Here is a 22966-nt window from a genome sequence, read left to right as displayed (position 1 = left end):
TTGAAAATAGTGACAAAAAATCATTTCAATGGGAAGGACAGGATCTTTTTCCCTGCTTTTTTCTTCTGTTGCAGCCAGTCTTCTCAAGCTGTTATTTTCAGGTCTCACTAAAAGCATTTGATAAAGAAGTTCATATTTTTTAATTATATTCAGTACTTATGCATAATTTGGGGGGAAAGGGTTGTCAGTGTTTCATCACAGAAACTAAATGACTCTGTTTATTACACTTGAATATTGTTCTCCACAGCAATGTCAACGGTTGGTGGAAATTCTGAGGGAGCCCCTTGTGTATTCCCTTTCACTTTCCTTGGAAATAAATATGAGTCCTGTACAAGTGCTGGTCGCAATGATGGGAAGATGTGGTGTGCTTCCACAAGTAATTATGATGATGACCGCAAATGGGGTTTCTGCCCTGATCAAGGTAAACGTTTTTCAGCAGATATTTCAAACCCTTTAAAAAGATGCACCACTTCTGTCTGTTTCCATATAAACAACTAGTCAATTGCCCATCAAGAATGATGGTGGGGGAAGCTTGCAGGGATGTAGCCCTGGGTCCCACTCCGTCCAGGCCCGCTGTCCCTTCCCTCCTGCTACTTGGGGTCTGGGCCTACCCCCCCTCCCCACTGCAGCGGTGGGGGGAAGGGAGGAGCGGGCCCAGGCCCAATGTAAGGGAGGACCGGGCCCAAGGGTGGGAGAAGCCAGGCCGCTGCGTCAGGGATGTGGGGGGGAGCATCAGGTCCACAACGACTTGGTGGTGGCTGGTGGGATGGGGCCAGTAGGCTCAGGGTCAATGCAGGAGAGTGGGGGTGGAGGAGTAGGCCCAGGCCCAATGGGGGGAAGAGGCTTGCTCCTCCCTTCCCTCTGCAGCTACTGTGGTGAGCAAGGCCGGGCCTGCTGACCCCCTCCCACTGCTGCAGTAGGCAAGCTTTCCCCCGGCTTGGGCTTGTTTCCCTACCCCCTGCATCAGGCCTGGGTCCCACCCCTCCCCTGGCCCCACCGTCATTGCCAATGCCACGGTGCACTCGGTCTTCCCCCACCCCCCCACCCCCCTGCATCAGGCCCACTTGGGGATTGGAGGAGCAGGCTCGGGGCCAACCTGGAAGAGGGGGGTGGGGGGAGGAATGGGTCTAGGCTTGAGTGGGGAGAAGGCCCACTCCTTCCCTACCCCAGCTGCTGCTGTGGCCGCATTGGACTGATCCCACTTTTCCTACCACCGCTCCACCACGGCAAACTGGCTTTTTCCCCACTCAGGCCCACTTTCCCCCCCCCACCCCCCGCGTTACCTGCAGGGAGCAGCAGGGGGTGGTGAGGCCAGAATTTAGGTTTCATAAGAAGCTTTTCAAAGTGACAATAGGAGAAAGAAAGACTCTAGAAAAAATAAAGTCCTTCCATTTTTAAATATCTTAAGCATTAGTCATACCTAAGAAATGTGAGGCTTTTTTTTAAAGGTAGTGTTTGTAACCTTTACAAACAATTTTAAGACTGAGGCATCCAGACACATATACATTTCTATTTTTTCTAGGACAGAAAATAACTGCTGAAATTTCAGACATTGCTTATAATTGTTGGTAAAATGCTTTCTTTTCATACTATGGATACTCTTTCACCTGTCAATGCTATTCATTTGTGCTCATCTATGTCACTGTCACTTCATTTTCATATGGATTATGTGGTGACTAGGTGTTGACAGGTCTGAAAGAACAGTACAAACATCCTAGTAACCTCAAGCAGGTTTTGAATACAGGATTCTTGAAATAAAGTCTATTGCACTCATCCAGAAACTCTTCCTTTCTCATCTTGCCTAAGTGATGTTTAACCAAGGCAAATAATGAGTAGATCTGTATATGTTTGCTAGGTTTTTAATGGTTGCAGGCAAGATTTCCGGTCCAGACTGTGATTAAATTCTTCTTTCCTAAATAAATTAAGCATTTTTCTTGAACCGTCTCCTTCATTCACAGGAACATTAAGTCAATGGCTAAAGTTACTATGCCTAGGAAATAGTGAAAATACATGCACAAGTCAATTATACAAGATGATATAGAAGACATCCTTATGTCTAATGAAAAGTCCTTAAGAGTTGGCAACAGCTATAGCTGGAGACTGTTTGTCTTACTTACATGAAATATTACATCAAAAATATTTATTGGGGAATCTTTCTGGTGGGTAAAGGGGAAAAGGATAGGTCATGTTTTGGAGCTGGAATAAAACCTATCTTCATTCATGTACATGACTTGTTGTGTTGTTCAGGTTACAGCCTTTTCTTGGTTGCTGCTCATGAATTCGGCCATGCCATGGGATTAGAGCACTCTGAGGACCCTGGAGCTCTTATGGCCCCAATCTACACATATACCAAGAACTTTAGACTATCTCAAGATGACATTCAAGGAATCCAGGAACTTTATGGTAATATGTTAATCACCAATCAAGCATTCATATGTTACATACAGGCTGACCTATGGGTTTCAGAGGCTGTAGTATATGTATTTTTACTGATCAGAGATGTAACAGGAAATTTGCTGTTTTCTAGCCTACCTCCTCCTGGATATTACTACCCATGTTCCAACTTAAAAACATCTCAACCCAGTAGCAAGCAGCCACTACAGTTACTGAGCTATGCAAGTCTCAAAGCCACTTTTATTATTTCAACATCTTTAGATGGAAATTCTAGAAGTCTATGAAATGCCTGGGCTATGTTCTTTCTAACATGAAGTTCTTAATTCGGGGTTTTTCATGGTGGCTTCATAACCATATTGCATGGGATTACTATCACCTACAGATGCATGTTACCTCCATCCTAACACTGTTGTTTTTTTTAAATTCTGCTTTGGAATTTGAACAGTGCTACCTTCTTCACTGAGAAGAAATTTCCTGGACTCAGAGACTGCTAATCAATTGTGGTGGTTAGATTAAAATGAATTGTATTAAAGGAACAAGTTGTTTTTCAAGAGTCTCTTGTTTCTGCTCTGGTCAATTTAAGGAATTACTATCTGCATAGCAGATTTTTACAGGCCCAGTAATACATCAGGTAATTGTAGCCTAGGTTCTCATATACTGAGTCCTAAGAAAGCTAGACTGGTTAACAGTTCATATAGTCCCTGATATATTTCAAAATCGTGTGTGAGAAATCAAACTTGTCACCTAATTCATGTATTGATAATGGGGTACAATGGGTTCATATTGTGTTGCATCTTTCCTCTCTTGCCAGGTCATTATCATACAATCTGCTTATACAATGCAACTAAGAGACAATTTTAATACTTCCAATTATTAGAAGTTGGCCAGTTTTCAACAACTGATAGAAAGCAGAATGTATAATCAATTGGAGAACCAAACAAAGTTTAAATAGTTACTACACTTTAAAAAAATGCAGGGAGCGTATGCAAAAAAAGGAGAGAGAGAGAGTAAAGAAAAGCAGGAGCTAGTTCAACAGGTCCACCTTATTCTGTTATTCATTTTTTTACTAATGACCATTGCTGGATGGTCCATCAGACAACATTAAAGAAAGAAATGCAACTAGAGTAGCAATACAACATACGCAGATAGAGTTAAACTGGTTGTCCACTGAGTCAGGATAAATTAGGGCTCCCTGCCACAATTCAGGCTGATCAATAAAATGAATAACTTTTGCATAGGATATGGTACTTGTATATACCAGATGTCTTCTGCAATCTCTGTGAGGAAAAAGAAAGTATCAGCAAGTTGAATCCTAGCATATTTTTAATATTTATCATATTTCTCTAGGGCATTATTACATGGTGATTGTTAGTTGACTTAAAGCTGTTGTTTTTAAATTATAAGTTTGATAAATATTTTATGGTCTAAAGAGACAAGACAAAGTGTTTTGGAAGTGGATGCAACATACAGGCAAAAAGTTTGGAAACTTAAGCACAGCAAACTTAAGTGACTTCTATAAGATCACACTGAAAATCTATGGCAGAGAGTAAAATTTAACCACATTCTCTTTAATTCCAGTTGTGAGCCTGAATTACAGAACCACAGCCCCTTTAACTGAAATAATACTAGGTATTTTGTTATGGTATTTTTTAAGTTATGCAAACTTGCATTTTGCTTTTGAGACTGTTATAGGTTCCCATTTTCTAGCATTACTCAAGGTTAGACTGAATCAGCGGGAACACCACTTCGTTTAATGATGCTAAATGACCTGACTGCTAAGAAGCATCCAGGAAGGCAACACAGCAGCAGACAAACAAGAAAACAAAATAAAATATGCCAGATGGCAAAGTGTATGTTTTGAAGAGCACATTTTGACTCTTAATGAGAGGGAAAAGACTACAAATGGCTCAAAATGTGTATTTATAGCTTACAAACTGTTAGCCGGCTGGACAAATCATAGCACAAAAAGCTGGGATGTACAGTCTTAGTTTAGAATTATCTGCTCATCAGTTCAGATGTCAAAGGAAAAAACAAACCTAAAAAACTTTAGCTCATTATATTTTAAATTACCCCATCTCTGGAAAAGAAAAAAAAAAGCTATACATAAAAATTGGCACTAAAAACTGCATCTCAAGAAGAACTTGCATGGAGAGGCAACAGAAAGACATAGAAGTAATGTGTCTGGACTGCAGTTATATGGCAGGTTTTTAAAGAGCCAAGAACAGAACTAAGGCCTTCTGAGTTGTGATCCTGTATCCTGTCTTCCAAAACATTTCTTACAGTTCTACAACAAAATCTTCAAATTGCTGTGATGATTTCTTCCCTGACACAATTTATTCATTTAGTGGTTTGGGGTCTTCATGTTATCAAAGTAACAGTACACTTGGATTTTACTTAATATATCTCTTTTCTCTATTATAGGAGGATCAACTGATGTGGGCCCAGGTCCAGGGCCAGGTCCAGGTCCAAGTCCAACCCTTGGGCCAGTCACTCCAGAGATATGCAAAAATGATATTATATTTGATGGAGTTGCCCAAATTAGAGGAGAAACATTTTTCTTTAAGGACAGGTAAGAGAAGCTAATGTCACTGGGAGGGGAAGGAAAATTTCTGCTATGCTGCCAAAACAATTCTACAAAACCTAAAAAGTTGTCATTAAGCGTTCTGCTCTTTCTTCCATGTGCTCAAACATGGAAAAGTGTCCTCATGGACTCCTGTGAGAAGGAAGATAACCATCTACCTGCCTGGATCATAGAAAAGCAAATTTATAATTAGGGACAGGCTGGCAGGTTTATATATATGAGAATTATCCCCCAAATTAATCTTTTCTTCAAACTAAGTTCAAACTTTTCTAGGAGGTTCATGTATAGTGATTATTTTAGGTGTATTTTGTGCGGGAGGGTTGGTTCATTTCCAGTTTTAAGACTACACTTGCCAAAATGCTATGACAACCACTGGGATGGTTGTAGTGCTTGCCAGAATTAAGAAATGCCAGAAACCTCATGAAAGAGCCTTTTCTCATAACATTTCCACCCCAAATCTACAAACTGAAGAGCCAAAATTATTCTTGATGTCACTCTGCTGGCTTCTGTGGAGTCACATAAGGGATGAATTCAGCCCCCAAAAGGTCAAATAGTTCAGAGAAGAATCCAAACTTTTGAATGATTATTCAAACCAGACCGAAACTCTAGTCCTGTAGAGATTCGCCCATCTGTCTTGTTAATCAGAAAATTAGCAATGGATTAATGCATTAGTTAATCCACTCTCTTCCAGAACAGGATTTATTCCCTATAAACGTTTCCAGAAACCTTGCATTGCATTAATATAAGAACTGTAACTCCAGCTATGGAAATTCCTCCACTTCCTGTTGAAGAGAGCTCCCTATATATTGTACTTCATGATTTTAGCATAAATGGTTTTCACTTATTTGATATGTTGTTAGAATTTTTAGATCAAGTTACAGGGAAAATGGAAAAAAATATTAGCAACTTGCATATATCTAAGCACATACACAAGCAACATATTTTCAGGTTAATTTCAATGGCCTTGTATATACATTTTACCATGGAGGTAATTTTACCTTGGAGGTTTTATTCATAAATTTCAATGCTAAATTATAGTACAGATGGCAGTAGCACCATCCATGGATGCTGTTAATTTCAAGAGTTCATTAAAAAGTAACAGAGTTCTCTGAATAAACTCCCATACAAGAAAGATTCAATATAGGTAGAGTCCAGCATCAACAAATAATAGCATTGTGTGAACTGAAGTTGCTATAATGACACATCAAGGCCATGAGTGGCTGGAATAAACCTAGCTAAGCCTTCTGTATGTTCTGGCCTCTGCTGGGTCCTAAGGGTTGAGGCAGTGGCACAACTAAGGAGGGGTAGAGGGATCACAGAGGCAATTGCCTTCGGCACCACCTTGCCTCTTCCTCTTTGTCCAGGGAGTTTCACACACCACACAGTGTGGTCCAGTCCTCCCCTGCATCAGGCCCAGGCCTGCTTCTCCCTTTCCCCTGCCGCTGCAGCAGCACGGAGGGGAGCAGACCCAGACCCCAAGCAGCAGGAGAGAAGGGAGAGCAAGCCCGGATGGGGGAGCAGGATTCCATCCCCATCTGCTTCCCCCCCCCCGCATCATTCTTGACAGGCAATTGGCTAGTAATAGTATAATCTTTTTTTTTTTTTTTAAAGCAGAATACCTAGTTTAAAGCTGCTTATATAGTGGTTCAATGCATGGAATTGGTGCTAATCAAAATGTCATCTCTTCTGTTGTTATTTTGTTGTCCCAAACAAATGTGTGTGAAACCCTTTTGTTAGATTTGTTCCAAGAGCACCAGCTGAAACATGAGAGGCTTGTATACTTTGACTAGAACAAGGTGTGGTCCCCCAAAAATATACAGCAGTTTCCCAAAATTGGGCAATTTAGTATTCATTTGTGTCTGATTGTGTTATGCATCCAGAGGTCTTTTCCATATTTAATTTTCAGCTGGAATGGTTTTTTTATTTCTTGTAAAATAACATTTCTCAAATCCATATTCTTCTATTATATTTAAATTATCCTTTTAAAGAAAATAGATGGGGTAAACTAGATGGGCAGGCTCAGTGAGCCTACTGTCTTAACTCTACCAACGTCAGTTCACTCTTGACTCATATCAGTGCGAGATTAAAATGAAGTGTCATGGGCTGAAAGGCTACTGCTACTAGATTTGCATGCCAGCAGTAGAGAAGCTGAAGTGAAAAATGTAGGCATGGGAGAAAAACTTAGTAAAGAGATTAGGACCAACTCTGCAGTAAACTGTACTGCTCTAGGCAGGGGCCACTAAAGCAAAGCAATGTAGCCACAGAGGCTGTGTCACACATGATGTGGACATTTGGTTCCCCAAGGACAACTAGCAGCAATGCACCTTGTGCCTCTGCTAGTTGTCCCCAGGGAACACCCATGCCATGCACACTCTGGCGTGTGGCAAATTACCCTAGGTGGGGTAGGGGAGGCTGAGGACAACACTGGGGTGGTCCCAGCCTTCTTACCTGGGGTCTTGGGAGCCTTCCAGGGCTGCAGCCATGTCACTTCTGCCACATGGAGCCTGGCTGGCAGCGGAGCATGGTTAAAGCCAGCCAGTCTTCGGCTTTGGGCAGCACACGCTGCCACTGCATGCACCATTCCACTTCTTTTCTCCACAGGTTTTTTTTGATTCCTGGATATCCAGGGATCAAAAAAACCCTCTGCGTTGCTCCCTAGCAGTGTGGAGAGCAATTGAATATGAGGTATATGGCATCTACAGTGCCACAAACCACACGGCTGCACTTGTCTGGATGTGGCCAGACAGGCTAAATTTGCTATGTAGGTATGTCCTGTGAAGACATAGTTAGATCCTGATCCCTGCTGAAGGGGCTTAGTGCTTCTATATTTTAATGGGCCTCCAGGAATTTCCTGTTCGAGCATCCTCTGATGGGATTGGGGTGACTTAGAAGTGCCTATGCTGTGGTCCATCAATCCCCAGAGTAGGAGGCATTCCTGAGGTGCCTTAGCTTAGCAGTTCACAACTTCAGTGATGTTCCCTTGTGGTCTGTGGGCCATTGCACCAACAGAGTAGCAGTGCAGAAAGCCACCTTGGGTGCATCTACACATGCAATTAATTTGAAGCAATAAACTCTGAAGCAGTTCAAGCCAAAATAAACTGCTCCTGGGTGCAGCATCTACACGTATGTCCAGGACAACTGCAATTCGAGCCAGGGTGGAGCAGGCTTCTAGCTAGCTGGGCTGTCAGGGCACAATTTACACTTCCAGTCACCATCTACACATTTTCAGCACAGTTAATTATTCCTCTGTAAGATAGTACTGTCTCAGATAGTACTATTCTTTGGCGGAATTAATTAGTTTACTGTGCCCTAATATTGGTGCACATGTAGACAGTGATACTTTATTGAAGAGCTAATTAGTAGGCCTGTGCGAAGTGGCTAGTATTCACTTCAGATTCAGATTTGGCCGACTCAGGGGACAGCAATTTGATTCAGAAGCTTTTCTGAAGATTCGGAGAGCTTTGAATCGATTCAGACCTTTTAACTGGTCCCCTGATTTGATTCAGATTCAGAGATTCGGCCACCGAATTGGGCCAAATTTCCTCCAAATCGAATCACCACTGGAAGCTTTGCACAGCCTTACTAATTAGTCTACTCCATAGTAAAGTGCACATGTGGATGCACCTTTTAAGAGCTAAGCGGCACAGACCTGGACTCCAAGATTTGGCCCACTCACTATTTACTATAGTAGGACAAGCACTAGCAATCTAGATTATTTTGCTTGAGCTTCTATTTAGCTAAATGCAGTCTTTAAATAAAATCCATTTACTTTAAAAGAAAAAAAAAGGAGATTTTAGTGACAGATCAAAAATGTATCATCAAATCAAATTTGCTGGGTAAACACTGCAAAACTTTCAAAAGCAGCTTGATAATTTTGTATAACCTATTTGAATAGCAGGCAGCTCACAAAATTGCCATCCTGTGGATATACTGTAATATGACCAGGTCATATCAATCATTTTTAGGATTTGATTTTCCATCAGGCTGCAATCTTGCTTCTGTTTTTATAAATGGAATATTGCTGCTATATATGGGTGTTCACTTAGGTTTTAATTCCAGAAAGTACCTAGGCACTGGATTTAATTATTCTGATTTCAGTAAATCACTTACACATATATTTAATTCTAAGTAAACATTAATACATAATATTAATATTGCATTTTATAATCCACTGCTAAAATGCTAAAACATAAAAATGCAGCCATCATTATTTTTAGGCAGAAGTGGAATCCATAAGCAGAGGCCATTTCTGAAAACCCAAACCTCATAAGGAAACTTCCATTCATTGTACTGGGGAAGAGAGAGAGAAATGGATGCATAAATCTATGGAATCTGTACTGAGCCCAGAAACTAGATTGTTACACATTAGTTCCATTGGCAGTTCTTCACTATAATGCAGATCATAACTTCAGTGTAATCAATTATATTTTCTTCATAAATCTCTCAGAATTAACACTAAAATTCAAACATTATGAATGTGTATTTACAAGGCATTTTGAACTGAATATGCAGAATGAGAACAAACTGTGACTTTCAAAATATAGGCAGTATAGCAGTTGGTACAAGACTAATGAAAAAGATTTTATATGTCGTTTATATTGACATGTTTTTTATTTAACATACAGCAAAGATAGAGTGTGAATATTTATTTTGTTTGGAATTCATTTGCCTGCTGGTCTTGTAGCTTTCCCAAGTTTAGGAGTGGAGGGTGAATACAAACTTGTGACCATTCTGGAATTAAAAAAATAAGTTGTAATCATGGGTCTTGTGACTTTTGTGACTCATCTGCCTTAATGAAACCTGCCACAGTATCCAATTGCTAAGTCATACAGAAGTAAGACAGGGTGTACAATGAGGAGAAAGACCAGATTAATTCTTCAAAGGAAACTTTTGTTCATACTAATGTGACTAGAGCCAAGAAATGAAGAAAGAAAAATGTAGTGAATGCGTACTATACCATACATAATTGGACTGTTCCCATAAAGGCCCATTACTCCATACCACAAAGACATATTCAAACAGTCTTTTTCATTTAAAAAAATCTAGCACTCACACATCTGTTTTCATTTCAAACTGGAGCAAAAAAATCCAAAGTTTTGAAACTTACTATGAAACTACAGGTTTCCCTTGCTTTATGCAGTACATGAGTTCCTGGAAAACACTGTATAACTTAAATTTACATAAAGGGAACCCAGTTTACAATGTAACAAATAGGAATACATTCCAAGACCTTGACTGTACTGACCTCCAGACCCATTTCCACCACTTTTACAAGACAATTTTGGTATTTACCAACAGCAGACACTTAGAGATAAGCTAGCGGGATGCTTAGAAGCCATAATGGGGATGGCAACTATAGAAACATGAGTTGCAGACAATGAGCAACAAGCATAGATCCACACAGGAGACTGTTTTGGTGCATGTCACTCCCACAATGCACCACACAAAGCATCTGGCTGTGGGCTTCCACCACACCGATTGTATAAGAGTGAATTTACCTTGCATATAACAAATTTGTGGTATACAAAGAGTCATCACATAAGAGTGAATTCACACATACAGAACCCGCATAAAGCAAGGGAAACCTGTAATGCTCGGGGTGGGGGGAGGGAATCTAATACAGTAAAAGCTCCGTTATCCGGCATCCCCACGGAATGGGGGATGCCAGATAACAAAATTTGCTGGTTAACTGAGCTGCCCGAACAGGCGTCCTTGCCTGTTTGGGCCACTGCTTCTCCCGCCCCTCCCATGGCGTTGCCATCCCTCCCGTGACATCGCCGCCCCTCCCACGGGCCCTGTGGGACAGGGAGGCAGGCCCCATGCAGTCTGTTATGCCCCCGAGCCGTGAGGGCTCGGCAGAGCTTTCACTTTACCTTACAAGCTGGCATGCCAGGTAATAGAGCACGCCGGCTTGTAAGATGCTGGTTAACGGAACTTCCACTGAAGTTTGAAATTGCTAAATAATGTTACTATGATCATGTTGAAGTGCTTTGATGATACAGGGTATGTCTACACGGTATGCTTCATCGCTATGTCATAGTAACACGCTACAGCGGCATAGCATTTGTGGGCAAAAATTGTGATGCCACTGCTACATTGCCATAGCAATGCACTTCCTCAGTTTAGCGCATTTCTATGATGACGTTGTGGCTAAAAATAATTGTGCACCACCAGCATAGCACAGTATGGGCTGTTACTTCCAAGAGGAAGTACTACATGATGGTGCAGTAACAACAGCACCATAGGGGCATGTGTAGATGCACCCACTAAAGTAGACTGTAAAAAAAATGGATTTTAGACACAAAAATTTATACCCACACAACTATTTTTATATAATATGTGCTGAAACATCCAGATATTATCAAAAAGAAGTAAGAAAAATTCAAATGGCTCCTTTCAAGTTTTCAACATCAAACTTCATTTGAATCAAAGTTTGATACAGCTGCATTTTCAGCTGTTCCACTGAACATATTCATCCAGTTCTAGTCATTAGAAACAAGCCTGAACAAATTCCCTCTTGTCAAACCCATCTGGGCACTGGGAGTTCCCATTAGAATAAAGATTTCAGGTAAGGATGAGGAAGTGACATTTTTTCACTCCAGGGAACTAAGATAATACTGGTGAAAGCACTGTTTGACCCGGAAATTAGTTTAGTATCTGCCAGCTAAAGCATGTTGCAACTGAGTTTTCCACTAGCTTGTTGATTTTTCATTTTGGAAAATTGGCAAACTGAAGGAAGGCTTTTGTTCTGTTGGAAAAAAAGGCTCTTCGTTCCATCAAGGAGGGGAAACAGTTGTTCCTTTGTTAATATCAATGCATTCTGCACAAGGCACTGCCATTTAAAGATAATTACAGCTTTTTAAAGCTTAAATCAAATGATGATACTGCTTATACATAAAATAGCCAATAAATTACCCTTTGCATTTCTCTAATGAACATTTTTAATGCCCGTGATCTCTTTTAGCACCAAGCCCACTTCCAAGCTATGTGATATACTGTTATTAGATCTGAACTTTTAGTAAATGTAAGAGCAATTCATAGAATACAAATCTCTGCTTTTGTCAAATGCTTCTCCATCTGCTCCATATGCAACAGCAGCAGGATATCTGTAATAATTTAAATGCCTTGTAAATGGGTTTATTTGTATAATTCAAGCAGAGCCTACATTTTACTATGGTAGGAGAGGCAATGTGAACCCTTAAGCAATCAATTTTATGCAATTGCAGTGGTGATCCAGCATGTAGTATATTATATGCAACTGTTTTATTAGCATGCTGCGAAACAAATCATACTTTCTCCGTTCAATGTTCTAAGTCAACAGCCAAGTAATTAGAAGTTTGGGCTGCTATTAATTGACTGGGTATGCATGTGTCAGAGAGGGGGAGAGAGAGCAAGCGTGTGTGTGTGTGTGTGTGTGTGCGCGCGCGCGCGCATGTGTAGGAACATATTGTACCTTTGCCAGAAATTATGAAAAACAGATGTGCTGATGAATCAGTTCATTGTAAATCCTCTGCAATTTTCTCTTCTGCTCAGATTCATGTGGAGGACTGTAAACCCCCGAAATAAACCCACAGGTCCACTTCTTGTTGCTACATTTTGGCCCGATCTGCCAGACAAAATTGACGCCGTCTATGAGGCCCCTCAAGAAGAGAAGACTATATTTTTTTCAGGTACTGACTTAAAGTTGTAAGTGCAAGATGTCACTTATGTAAGTGCTGCATTCAAATGTGGCTTCTTGTAGGTCTAGATAGTTCAACTCTGAGGGTTGCTATATCAGAAGGGTCGTGAATGTTAGATTTTAATTCTTGTCTGTTGGCTTGGGAATTGAAACTGCAAGTTACTGAATACCCTCACCCCCCATTAAATTAAGAACAGCTGAAAGACAAGCACAGCAGCAGACAGGATGAAACAATAATTCATTATTGAAAAATAATAATAATAGTGCATGCTCTGACATGTTCTTCACAATCAGATGCTGAATTTTCTTAGGCAACTCCTCCCTCCCCCCCCCCCCAGCTTATATGATCAATACACTTAATTTCTCTTTGAGTTTTTGTTACATTTTCCCCAAGTTCTTCTGCTTCAGCTTCACTGCCTGCCAAAGACAAATCCTTGCTCTGCTTTCCAAGAAGTGAATTTGGTTTCTCATCAAGTAGAAAGGATGCAGGTAGGAATGCTAGCTAGTTTGGTGGGGGATGATGAGAAGGACAGATAGGAGTTAGTATGCTGTCCATTGTAAGTCACATATGTGGTCCAGCTGTATTGGCCAAACAAGTTAAGCTGGGAGATTGTTTTCATTATTTGAAAAATTGAGCCAGCAAAAATTGTGCTCTGGTATCTACTGAAACATGACTAAACATCCCTAACCACCTAGCCACCATACGGTAATGCTGCTGTGCGTTTTCTGAAAAGGAAGAGGGTGGGGGGAGGGAGAAGAGGGGAAGGGGATAATGATAATTTATTCTGCAGGCTTGAATGATTGTTGGATTCATAGGTTAATAGATGTAGGGTCAGAGGGGACCTGAGCAGATCATCAAGTCCGACCCCCTGCCATGGGCAGGAATGAATACTGGGCTCATATGACCCCTGGTAAGTTTAAGCTCATATGACCCCAGCTAGGTAGTTATCAAGCCTCCTTTGGTAGGAGCCAGCACCACTTCCCTTGGAAGCTTGTTCCAGATCCTGGCCGCCCTGACTGTGAAGTAGGGCCTCCTGATGTCTAGCCTGAACCTACTCTCAATCGACTTGTGGCAGTTATTCCTTGTTACTCCGGGAGGTGCTCGGGGGAACAGGGTCTCACCCAATCCCCTCTGGTCCCCCCTGGTAAGTTTATAGATGGCCACTAGATCCCCTCTCAGCCTTCTCTTGTGAAGGCTGAACAAGTTCAGGTCTCATAGCCTCTCTTCGTAGGGCCTGCCCTGCTGCCCCCTGATCATGTGAGTGGCCCTCCTGTGGACCCTCTCAATGCTGGCCACTTCCCTCCTGAAGTGCAACGCCCAGAACTGGATGCACTACTCCAACTATGGCCTGACCAGTGTCGCAGAGAGGGGGAGGATCACCTTCTTAGACCTGCCCATGATGCATCTGTGGATGCATGACAAGGTGCAATTAGATTTGCTGACCATGTCCTCACATTGGCGGCCCATGTTCATTTTAGAATCAATGATGACTCCAAGATCTCTTTCTGACACTGTGCTTTTGAGAAGGGAGTTCCCCAGCCTATAGGTATGCTGCTGGTTCTTACTGCCCAAGTGCAGCACCCTGCACTTGTCAGTACTGAATCCCATCCTATTCTCATTTGCCCACCCCTGTAACTTGTCCAGGTCCAGTTGCATCCTGTCCCTCCCTTCTAACATGCCCACCTTGACCCAAATCTTGGTATTGTCAGTGAATTTGAACAGGGTGCTTTTTACCCCCTTGTCCAAGTCGCTAATGAAGAAATTGAACAGTACGGGCCCAAGGACCGAGCCCTGGGGGACTCCACTGCTCACCTCCAGGTTGAATATGACCCATCTACCACCATTCTCTGGGTGTGGCTCCCTAGCCAATTTGCAACCCATCTGGCTGTGTAGGCATCAATGCCACAGTCACCTAGCTTTTTAATGAGAATGAGGTGGGAGACAGTGTCAAAGGCCTTTCTGAAGCCCAGAAAGACTATATCTACTGCGACACCTGCGTCCAATGATTTTGTGACCTGATCATAGAAGGCTATCAGGTTGGTCTAACAGGACCTGCCCTTAATGAACCCATGCTAGTTGCCCTTGAGCATCCTCACCGCTGCTGGACCCTCACAGATGTGTGCCTGGATAATTTTCTCAAAAAGCTTCCTCAAGACCGAAGTAAGACTAATGGGCCTATAGTTGCCTGGGTCTTATATCATCCTGGATTGGGATGATATAATTAAAAAAAATAAAGAATCTGTACAGCCAAATCAAAGTACTTAGAATATCCCCACTTGTTTTATAGAGTTCTATTGATATCCACCCATTTGGATGTGCATTGTAAAAGGTAATACAGCTAATCTACCATAGGGAAACAAATTAAACAGGAAAGACTACCAAACAATAAAAGATCACTAGGAAACTGTCTATAAGCCAGTTACCATAAAACCTTAGTACTAGCACAGCTACGACCATTTTGGAAACTTGCCAGCACTTAGATGCTGCACCTTATAGCTTTTTTAGCTTAATCCCTGCCTGGTCCAACTTTCAAATTAAGTCAGTGGAAAGATTTCTGGCATTCATAATTATTATAATATAAGTCCCATAAAATGCATTTTTCTGGAGTGAGTTTTCCATGACTCTCAGTGGGTAACTGACATAAACAGGAATATTTGCAAAATATGTACATATCCACTTCATATATATGTTGCAGAATCAGGGCCCTAAAATATTTACCAAAATGGAAAGTTTTGCATGTTCAAAGACCACAAAATAAGAACATTTTAAAATGTTGATATGAACAGCCACCTTATATTCATTATATTTGTACTTAATTTAATAAATTAATAAAAAATGCAGAAACAAACAAACTGTCCATGGGAGGGCAGGGTCAGAATATGTAAATTATTTGCATTATTGCCATACTAATTGAAACTCAGGTCTCACTGTGATAGGAACTGTCCATAAATATAGAAGAGACAGTTTTCACCCTGGGGAGTTTATCATTAAAGTTTGAGAGAGGCAAGTGTAGGAAAAATCGGACACTCAGAGAAATCACTTGCTCAAAGTCAAGGAACAGTACCAGAACCAGGAATCCCTGAGTCCTGGTCCAGCAATCTTAATGTACACAGCATCATGTACTAACAGTACAAACAGGGCGCATCTACACGAGATACTACTGCGCATGTGCAATACTGCACATTTATTTAGTACTTGTATTAGCAAGTACTAAATAAATGCACAGTAACTGGAGTTACTGCACAGTAGCGTCAACAAACATCTTTTAAGTTATGCTACTATGCAGTAGCCTAATACTACTGTGCAGTAGCATATTACCACTGTACATGCTGTGATGTGCTACTGTGAAGTATTTTCTGGCTACTGCACAGTCATCATCTCATGTAGATGTGGCCACATATTCATAAAAGATCTCAATAGAAAGATCTCAAAACTTTTCCTGTTAAGTTGCTTGGTAACCAAGTGAATTGTCATATAACCACGTGTTTCTTTCTCATTTAGGAAATGAATACTGGGTTTACTCAGCCAGTAATTTGGAGCGAGGATATCCAAAGAAACTCACCAATCTGGGGCTACCACCTGATGTTCAACGGGTTAATGCAGCTTTTAACTGGGGCAGAAACAAGAAGACATACATTTTTGCAGGCGAAAAATTTTGGAAGTAAGATACATTACAGTTAAGGTGGCCTACAATCAGATAATCTCAGAGCTGGAACGGTGAACACTGAGTGCATCTACATGAGCTGCTAACTGCACAGTAGCCTAATAACATTGTGCAGTAGAGTGCTGGGCAAAACCAGTGCTAATACACTATTGCACAATAGTATTAAGCTACTGAGCAGTTAGCATCTGTAAAAACCCATGCACTATCACTACTGTGCACTAGCACCAGTTACTGCATATTAATTTAGTCCTTGGTTATGCAAGTACTAAACTTAATGCATAGTAACTACGGTGCATTAATGAACATAGATGCACCCACTGATTCTCAGTGAACTTGAACATAGGTAGTAAAATATTCTTAACTAGAAAAGAGCCAAAGAAGTATTATATCCCGTTGGTATTACCAAAACAATGTGGTCAGGTCATAATGCCTAGAGCAAAACCTCAAGGAGATTTTCAAAGGAACAAATAGCAGTTAGGTGAACAGCATTGGGAGCTAAATACCTGATATGCCATTTTTGCCTTTGAAAAATCTCACCATGAGCCATTGTGCTTGAAAGCCACTGGAAAGAAAAGTGGGGAAATAATATATTTAAATGACTATCAAAATTTGTTGGGGAATGATGTGATAGGTTTCCTGACAGCAACCTAAGTACCATTTGCTTTACTTATGCAGTTGATGTTGAGAAGAGCTAGGCAAATTTTGCAGAAATATATCTGTTAATGGTTTGAAAAAACTTAGCTTGAATTCATGTTTACAGCATCCCAAACCATTTTGAAATGTTTTCCATGAATGTGTGTATGCAAGGAAGTCCAGAAATAGCTACAAATACTAGTGTGAATATTTATGTGTGGAATGCCTGTCAGAGGATTAACACACGATACAACTTAGGTGACTGAACATACATTTCAAAATGCCATATCATTTGTATTATTCTTAAAATGCTTTTCAGTATTGCAATGGTGATTAGAGGCCAAACCAAGGTTGGTTCCATTTGTGTTAGGTGTAGCATATATTTATATTAAGTAAAAAGCTGCAACAATGATCTTACATTTTAAGTATAAAAGCATACAAAAAATACCCACAAAGAGCAATAAAGTATCCCTATTTTAGAGAAAATAGAATTAAAACAAGATAACTGATTTAATTAAGGTTATAATGGGCCTACATGATATCCTTTACTAGAGATTAGAACTAATTAGAGCTAACTACTGTGCACCATCTACACGTGCAAATGCTTACTGCGCACTAATTAGCTCTAATCATGAGTGAATATGCTACCCAAAAATTCAAATAGCAGCTTTACTCTTCATTACTTACTGCACAGTATGGCATATATAGATGGCTGATTGGGAGTAAATGTGCTCCTAGTCAGCCGGGCAGCAGAGGGCAGAAGATTGCTCCCTGCCCCTGGGAGCTGCCTGCTGCTGGGGTGGGCTCTGGCACTGGAGCCCAGGTGGAGACAATATCCCTCTGCCCTGGCAGCAGGGAGCTCCTGGTCCCTGCCTCCCGATAGCAAACAGGAAACAGGAGCTGGGAGACACTTATTTCCCAGCCCAAGCCCTGTGATCATGATCACAGAACAGGGGCTAGGGGCTCCCCACTGCCCAGGCATTCTCCATGCCTGGGCTCCAGTGGCAGAGCTGGCCCTGGCAGCAGGCAGCTCCTGGGCACAGGGAGCAATTTCCCATCCTCTGCCAGGAGACAGCTGTCTCCTGGCCTCCTGCTCCAGGCCAGCCCCTGAGCTAACATCCAGGGGGAGCCTAGAGCTCCCCCTGGCTGCTGCAGGGGCCTGGTGCAGGGCCACAGGGAACAGGAGAAGTCTGTTGCTAGGAGCAGCAAATCTGTTCCCACATCCCTACACATATAGACACATGCCCAGGACAGTTTACTCTAAAGTAATTTACTCTAGAGTAAACTGATCCCACATTATTTACATATGTAGATGCTCTCACAGAGAATCTATGCCCTTGCTGAGGATTGAACCTGGTTTCGGAAAAGCTATTCTTCCTGCCTAAATACTCAATGGAGTAATCAAATAATTGCATTGGAGGGTGCTTTGTTCAGCTTTTTGCTACACAGATGGGACAGCTTTACCCCACTTCTTACAACTGCTTGGAGCCTGTAAAACAAATTAGAACCCCGTGTTAGGAGAAAGTGTTTTAAACATTGGTCTGCTGGCATGGTTGAAAGACTCATATGAATTATCTTATGTTATCTCTGAAGAGCAGTGTTCCCTCTATGCTGCATGTGTGTGCAGCTGCGCACAATAAAAATCATGCCATGCAACAGTGTGGGACCCATGCACACCTACCTGCCGGCCACAGTGCCAGGGGGAACCAATTGTGGGGCAGACTGAAGTGGCACATGCCAAAATTGGGAGTCAGGACCAATTTGGGAGCAGACCAAAGGGGTGCACTCATGGACTGAAGTGGTGTGCTCACAGACTGCTACACCTTAGAGGGAACATTGTTGAAGAGTTTGCACAAATGAAGTTCCTAAAACATAGGAATCAGTTTGAATATTTTGCTTAACTGAGGAGACCTGTCCAAATAATACTTATTAAGTGACAAGTTCAGAATTGAATCCAAAAGGTCCTAATTTCTAGTCTTTGACTTATTAGACACCAGACAGAGCTTCCTTGCAGATAGAATTAGGGCAGGCTTCAGTTTGAGGAACATGCTTCAAATTCTAGGTTAAAATAAGAACCAAGTTATGTAGAAGCAAGTTAAAAATCAGGCAGATCATATTATAAATGTAATATAGTTTCAAAGTTTTTAGTATTCTTTCAGGAGATATACACTACAGCATATATCGAGGTTGTATCCAATGTAATTGAATCCTTTTTATATGAACATTAATTTCATGTTATTACCAGAGTGGATGAAGTGTCTTTTTTATTGCCTAATGGCTAACAGTTCCTGTAAGTAAATAAAATACCTTTTCACAAAGCTTACCATTTGAATGAAAATTATGATCAGTTACCTTCAAGGACAGCACTCTTTTTCCCCATTATCTAAAAATATAGGAAATGATCTTAAAAGCAAATGATTGCTTGTCATTCATTTTTGACATGTTCACTATTCATTGATCATGTTTAATATTGCCAAACATTTATAAAATAATCATGTGCAGTACTTCAGATTTTTACTAAGATTTACAGGCCATGAGTTTGCAAAGCTGCTGGTTTCCCCCTTAATGCTCATTGTTTTGATTAACTGTACCCCAGGGCCCCCAAGAAATTTATCACTCTAATCATAGGCACTATTTCTATCAAGGCACCTTATCAGTTGCTGTCAATGTAGAATGTATAATTTATTGTTAAGAAAACAAATAGTTTACCTGATGTATATATGTTTAAAGAAGATAACCAGCAATCAGAAAACAGTTGAGAAAATCCAACTGTACTTAACATAGATATTATAACCTTTAAATGAGTGACTGTTTCATTGTGTGCAAGACAGAAACAAAATAGATACATTACAAAGTCTTTTCCATGTCATTATTATACTTTTTAACAATGCATTTTAATTCTGCACTGCTCCTTTATAACAGGTTTGTTAAGCAAAGGAGGGAGGTGTGAAGTGGTTCAAAAAACCAACATCTTCATTAGAATTAAAATTCTGAATTTTTCAATCTGATATTCTGTAAAAGCAAAAGCAGTTTGCTTGGAAAAGAATATCCCAGGATGAAATTGGCCACATTTGCATTCAACAACAATTACATTTTAAACTGGAAAGGCTGCAGAATTTTACAGGGTTTTCACAGAATTGGACCAGTTTAATGGAAGTGAAACAACTCCAGCTATTGAATTTCATATAGGGATATTTTGTACACCCACAGGTACTGCCTGAGGTCAAAGGTTAGTGTTAAACTAAGATATGTAATCTTCTGCAGGTACAATGAAGAAAAGAAAAAAATGGAGCCTGGATTTCCTAAATTCATTGCTGATTCTTGGAATGGCATTCCAGACAACTTAGATGCTGTACTAAGTCCCAGTGACAGTGGTGAGCTATATCCTAGTTAAAACATTTATAGAGCTCTTTAAAGTGTGTAATGTCCTTGTCTGCTTCTGCACTTCCTGGAAACAGTCATTTCTAGTGGTTAATGAACAGGCATGTTGCCAGCTAAAACAAAGTGTTTCAAGCTTGTTTTTCTTGTTTCCCCCATGTTTCTCCATTTAACTGTTTTGCTTTACCATTTTAAAAGAATATATTTAAGAAGTAAGAACTTTCCAGAACACCATAAATAAGAACAGTCACCACTACCCTCAGTTTTGTGCAACATGGATAGACAAGTTTCCTTGGGTGAATTTGATATCTTTTATTAGACCAACCCAAATGGTTGGAGAATAGTTATTAAGCAAGCTTTCGGGTTCAAAAACCCTTCCTCAAAAAAGGAAGGGTTTTTGAACCCGAAAGCTTGCTTAATAACTATTCTCCAACCATTTGGGTTGGTCTAATAAAAGATATCAAATTCACCCAAGGAACCTTGTCTGCCTATGTCCTTAGACCAACACGGCTACAACCCAAACCCGTGCAACATGGATAGCATTTTTCAAAACTGCACCAATGACGGAAAGCATTTACAGTTTTGTGATACCAAATCCCAATGAAAAGTCAAAAAGTTTAGAAACAGGATCTAATAGCAAGAGATCTTTGAGGCTTGGACCTGGTTGAGAGATTCATTTGTTCTGTTTTGCGTAATATGGTGTGGGGCACCATAGCTGCCCTCCTTATAGCATAAAATTGCATGTATTCAGCAAAATGGACCCCATCACTTGGTGTCTGACGTAGCAGGTGTCCCCAAAGGAAAGGGCATCATTGAGGCAACATAGCTTAGCAATTTTCCCTGCCATTGGGGAATTTGGGAAGGCTGCAAAGAGTTATAATATGTTTCAGCATTGCTTCAAATCTATTAGGGACTGAAGCAGACCATGGTCATATCTAAGATTAAAAAATGTGAAAAGGTTGCTTGGTGTAATCTTTGCTCCTTTCTTCTCTTCATATACCTCCACCTGTTGCTTAGGGTCGAACCTATTGTCTTAAAAACTATCCTGTATCACCTACCTCATCACACTTTCATTCGTATAGCTAGATATAGAAATGACGTAGTTTTTTACAGCAATTATTCATGCCCAGAAATTTTTTGCTCATGAAATGGGAGATTGGCTTAAGTTCTAGTCAAAATAGATCTCTCCTTAATATCCACTTTGAATTCTGGGTTTCATCTAATCTTAAAAACAAAAACAATTTTTAATAACATTGTCTTAGAAAAAGATTTGATTCCAATACTTGTATTTAAAATTACAAAAGAAAGCAACCACTTACGATCAGGAATTAATGTTCTACCTAATGCATAAACCATTTTTTCTTTTTTATTTCCATGACAGGGTACAGCTACTTTTTTAAGGAAAGGTATTATCTAAAGATGGAAGACACAAGTGTGAAGATTATTCAAATTGGCAACATAAAATCTGACTGGTTGGGTTGCTGAACTGTATAAAATATTAATAACCAAATATTTACTTTTTTTGTTATATGCCTTATCTGTAATTAGAGATAGATCTGAATGCTGATAATGGACCAGTCTGGTACTGGCACCAAAACATTAAGTACCAGTACTCTACACTTTCTTTCATCAGATAATTTAAAAGTGTGTGCCTCAAGTATACAAAAATGTTTACTTACATCTCCTGGTACAATTTATGCCAGATGGTGATATCAGTAACAGAATAACCCTTATATTTTACTGCCCTGGTGCTTATACTACAGTTCATTGAAGTCAATGGAAATGGACTTCAGTGAGTTTTGAATCAAGCTCCTGTGGTATACATGTCCTTTACAGGCCCAAATAAGATGTACCAACAGTGCACTTTGATTTTTTTTATACAACTCTGAAGATAGCTGGACTTGTCCTGGTGCTCATCACCCTCCTGCAGGTTTTGATCATCCTTTCCATTTATTTACATCGTAGTACAGTAAGACTGTCAAAGGCACAGGTTGCCTCAGGATTTGATTTGTGTTGATGCATGATGGAATCATGGCAAGAAACTGTATTAAAGTATTGTTTTAAAGTACTTTTTATTTTAATACCATTGTCAAATTTAGCAATTTGCTTCATGCACTTTGTTACTACTATAAACTTGTTTATATGGACAGAATGACTCTGATTTTTGCAGTCAATGCATTACTCATAAAAGCAAAGTATTAAAGGTTTGCCTTATTTTATTTTTTTGGTTCCTTATTCTATTGGGTGTTTGGTTTGGTTGCTTTGAGCAACAGAAACTTTTCATATTGCAAATTGATGGAATGTTTTTACTCATTAAAAAAAAGAAATTCCATACATGAAATACCAAGCATACAAATAAAATCAAATTACACTGTCAGCCTCTCTCGTGGACAGGCTTCTTTGAATTGTTTGAATTTGCAAGAGCTTGTCAGGAGCATGTTAAATTGAACGCTCCCCAAAAGAAAGACTACTAACAGGAATAGAAAGGTATATTGGATTTATTGAGAATTCAGATTTAAATTATTTGCTGGGGATTTAAGAGCTGCACCAGTTTACATCAAGTGGAACATACAGCCCATAATCACAAGAAAGCATGATGCTCCTAAATTTAACTTCTGTGCCTTTCCATTCAAGTAG

The 22966-nt window shown here is 40.3% G+C and overlaps 1 protein-coding gene across 1 annotated transcript in view; it reads left to right on the top strand.

Annotated features, from left to right (window-relative positions):
* The window catches only part of MMP2 (matrix metallopeptidase 2), a 55418-nt gene extending 32870 nt beyond the window's left edge, over window positions 1-22548 (top strand). Inside the window, exons 7-13 of the mRNA XM_006273017.4 lie at window positions 248-421; window positions 2248-2403; window positions 4816-4963; window positions 12509-12645; window positions 16156-16315; window positions 20216-20325; window positions 21711-22548. Of these exons, the coding sequence (XP_006273079.2) occupies window positions 248-421; window positions 2248-2403; window positions 4816-4963; window positions 12509-12645; window positions 16156-16315; window positions 20216-20325; window positions 21711-21814 (989 nt within the window). The 3' untranslated portion in view covers window positions 21815-22548. The remainder of the gene's footprint in view (window positions 1-247; window positions 422-2247; window positions 2404-4815; window positions 4964-12508; window positions 12646-16155; window positions 16316-20215; window positions 20326-21710) is intronic.
* The last annotated feature ends 418 nt before the right edge of the window (window positions 22549-22966 follow it).

This window comes from Alligator mississippiensis, chromosome 10, assembly GCF_030867095.1.
Source record: "Alligator mississippiensis isolate rAllMis1 chromosome 10, rAllMis1, whole genome shotgun sequence".
Classification (NCBI taxonomy): domain Eukaryota; kingdom Metazoa; phylum Chordata; order Crocodylia; family Alligatoridae; genus Alligator; species Alligator mississippiensis.
Note: the sequence above shows the minus strand (reverse complement) of the source record. Positions and strands in the feature narration are given on the sequence as shown.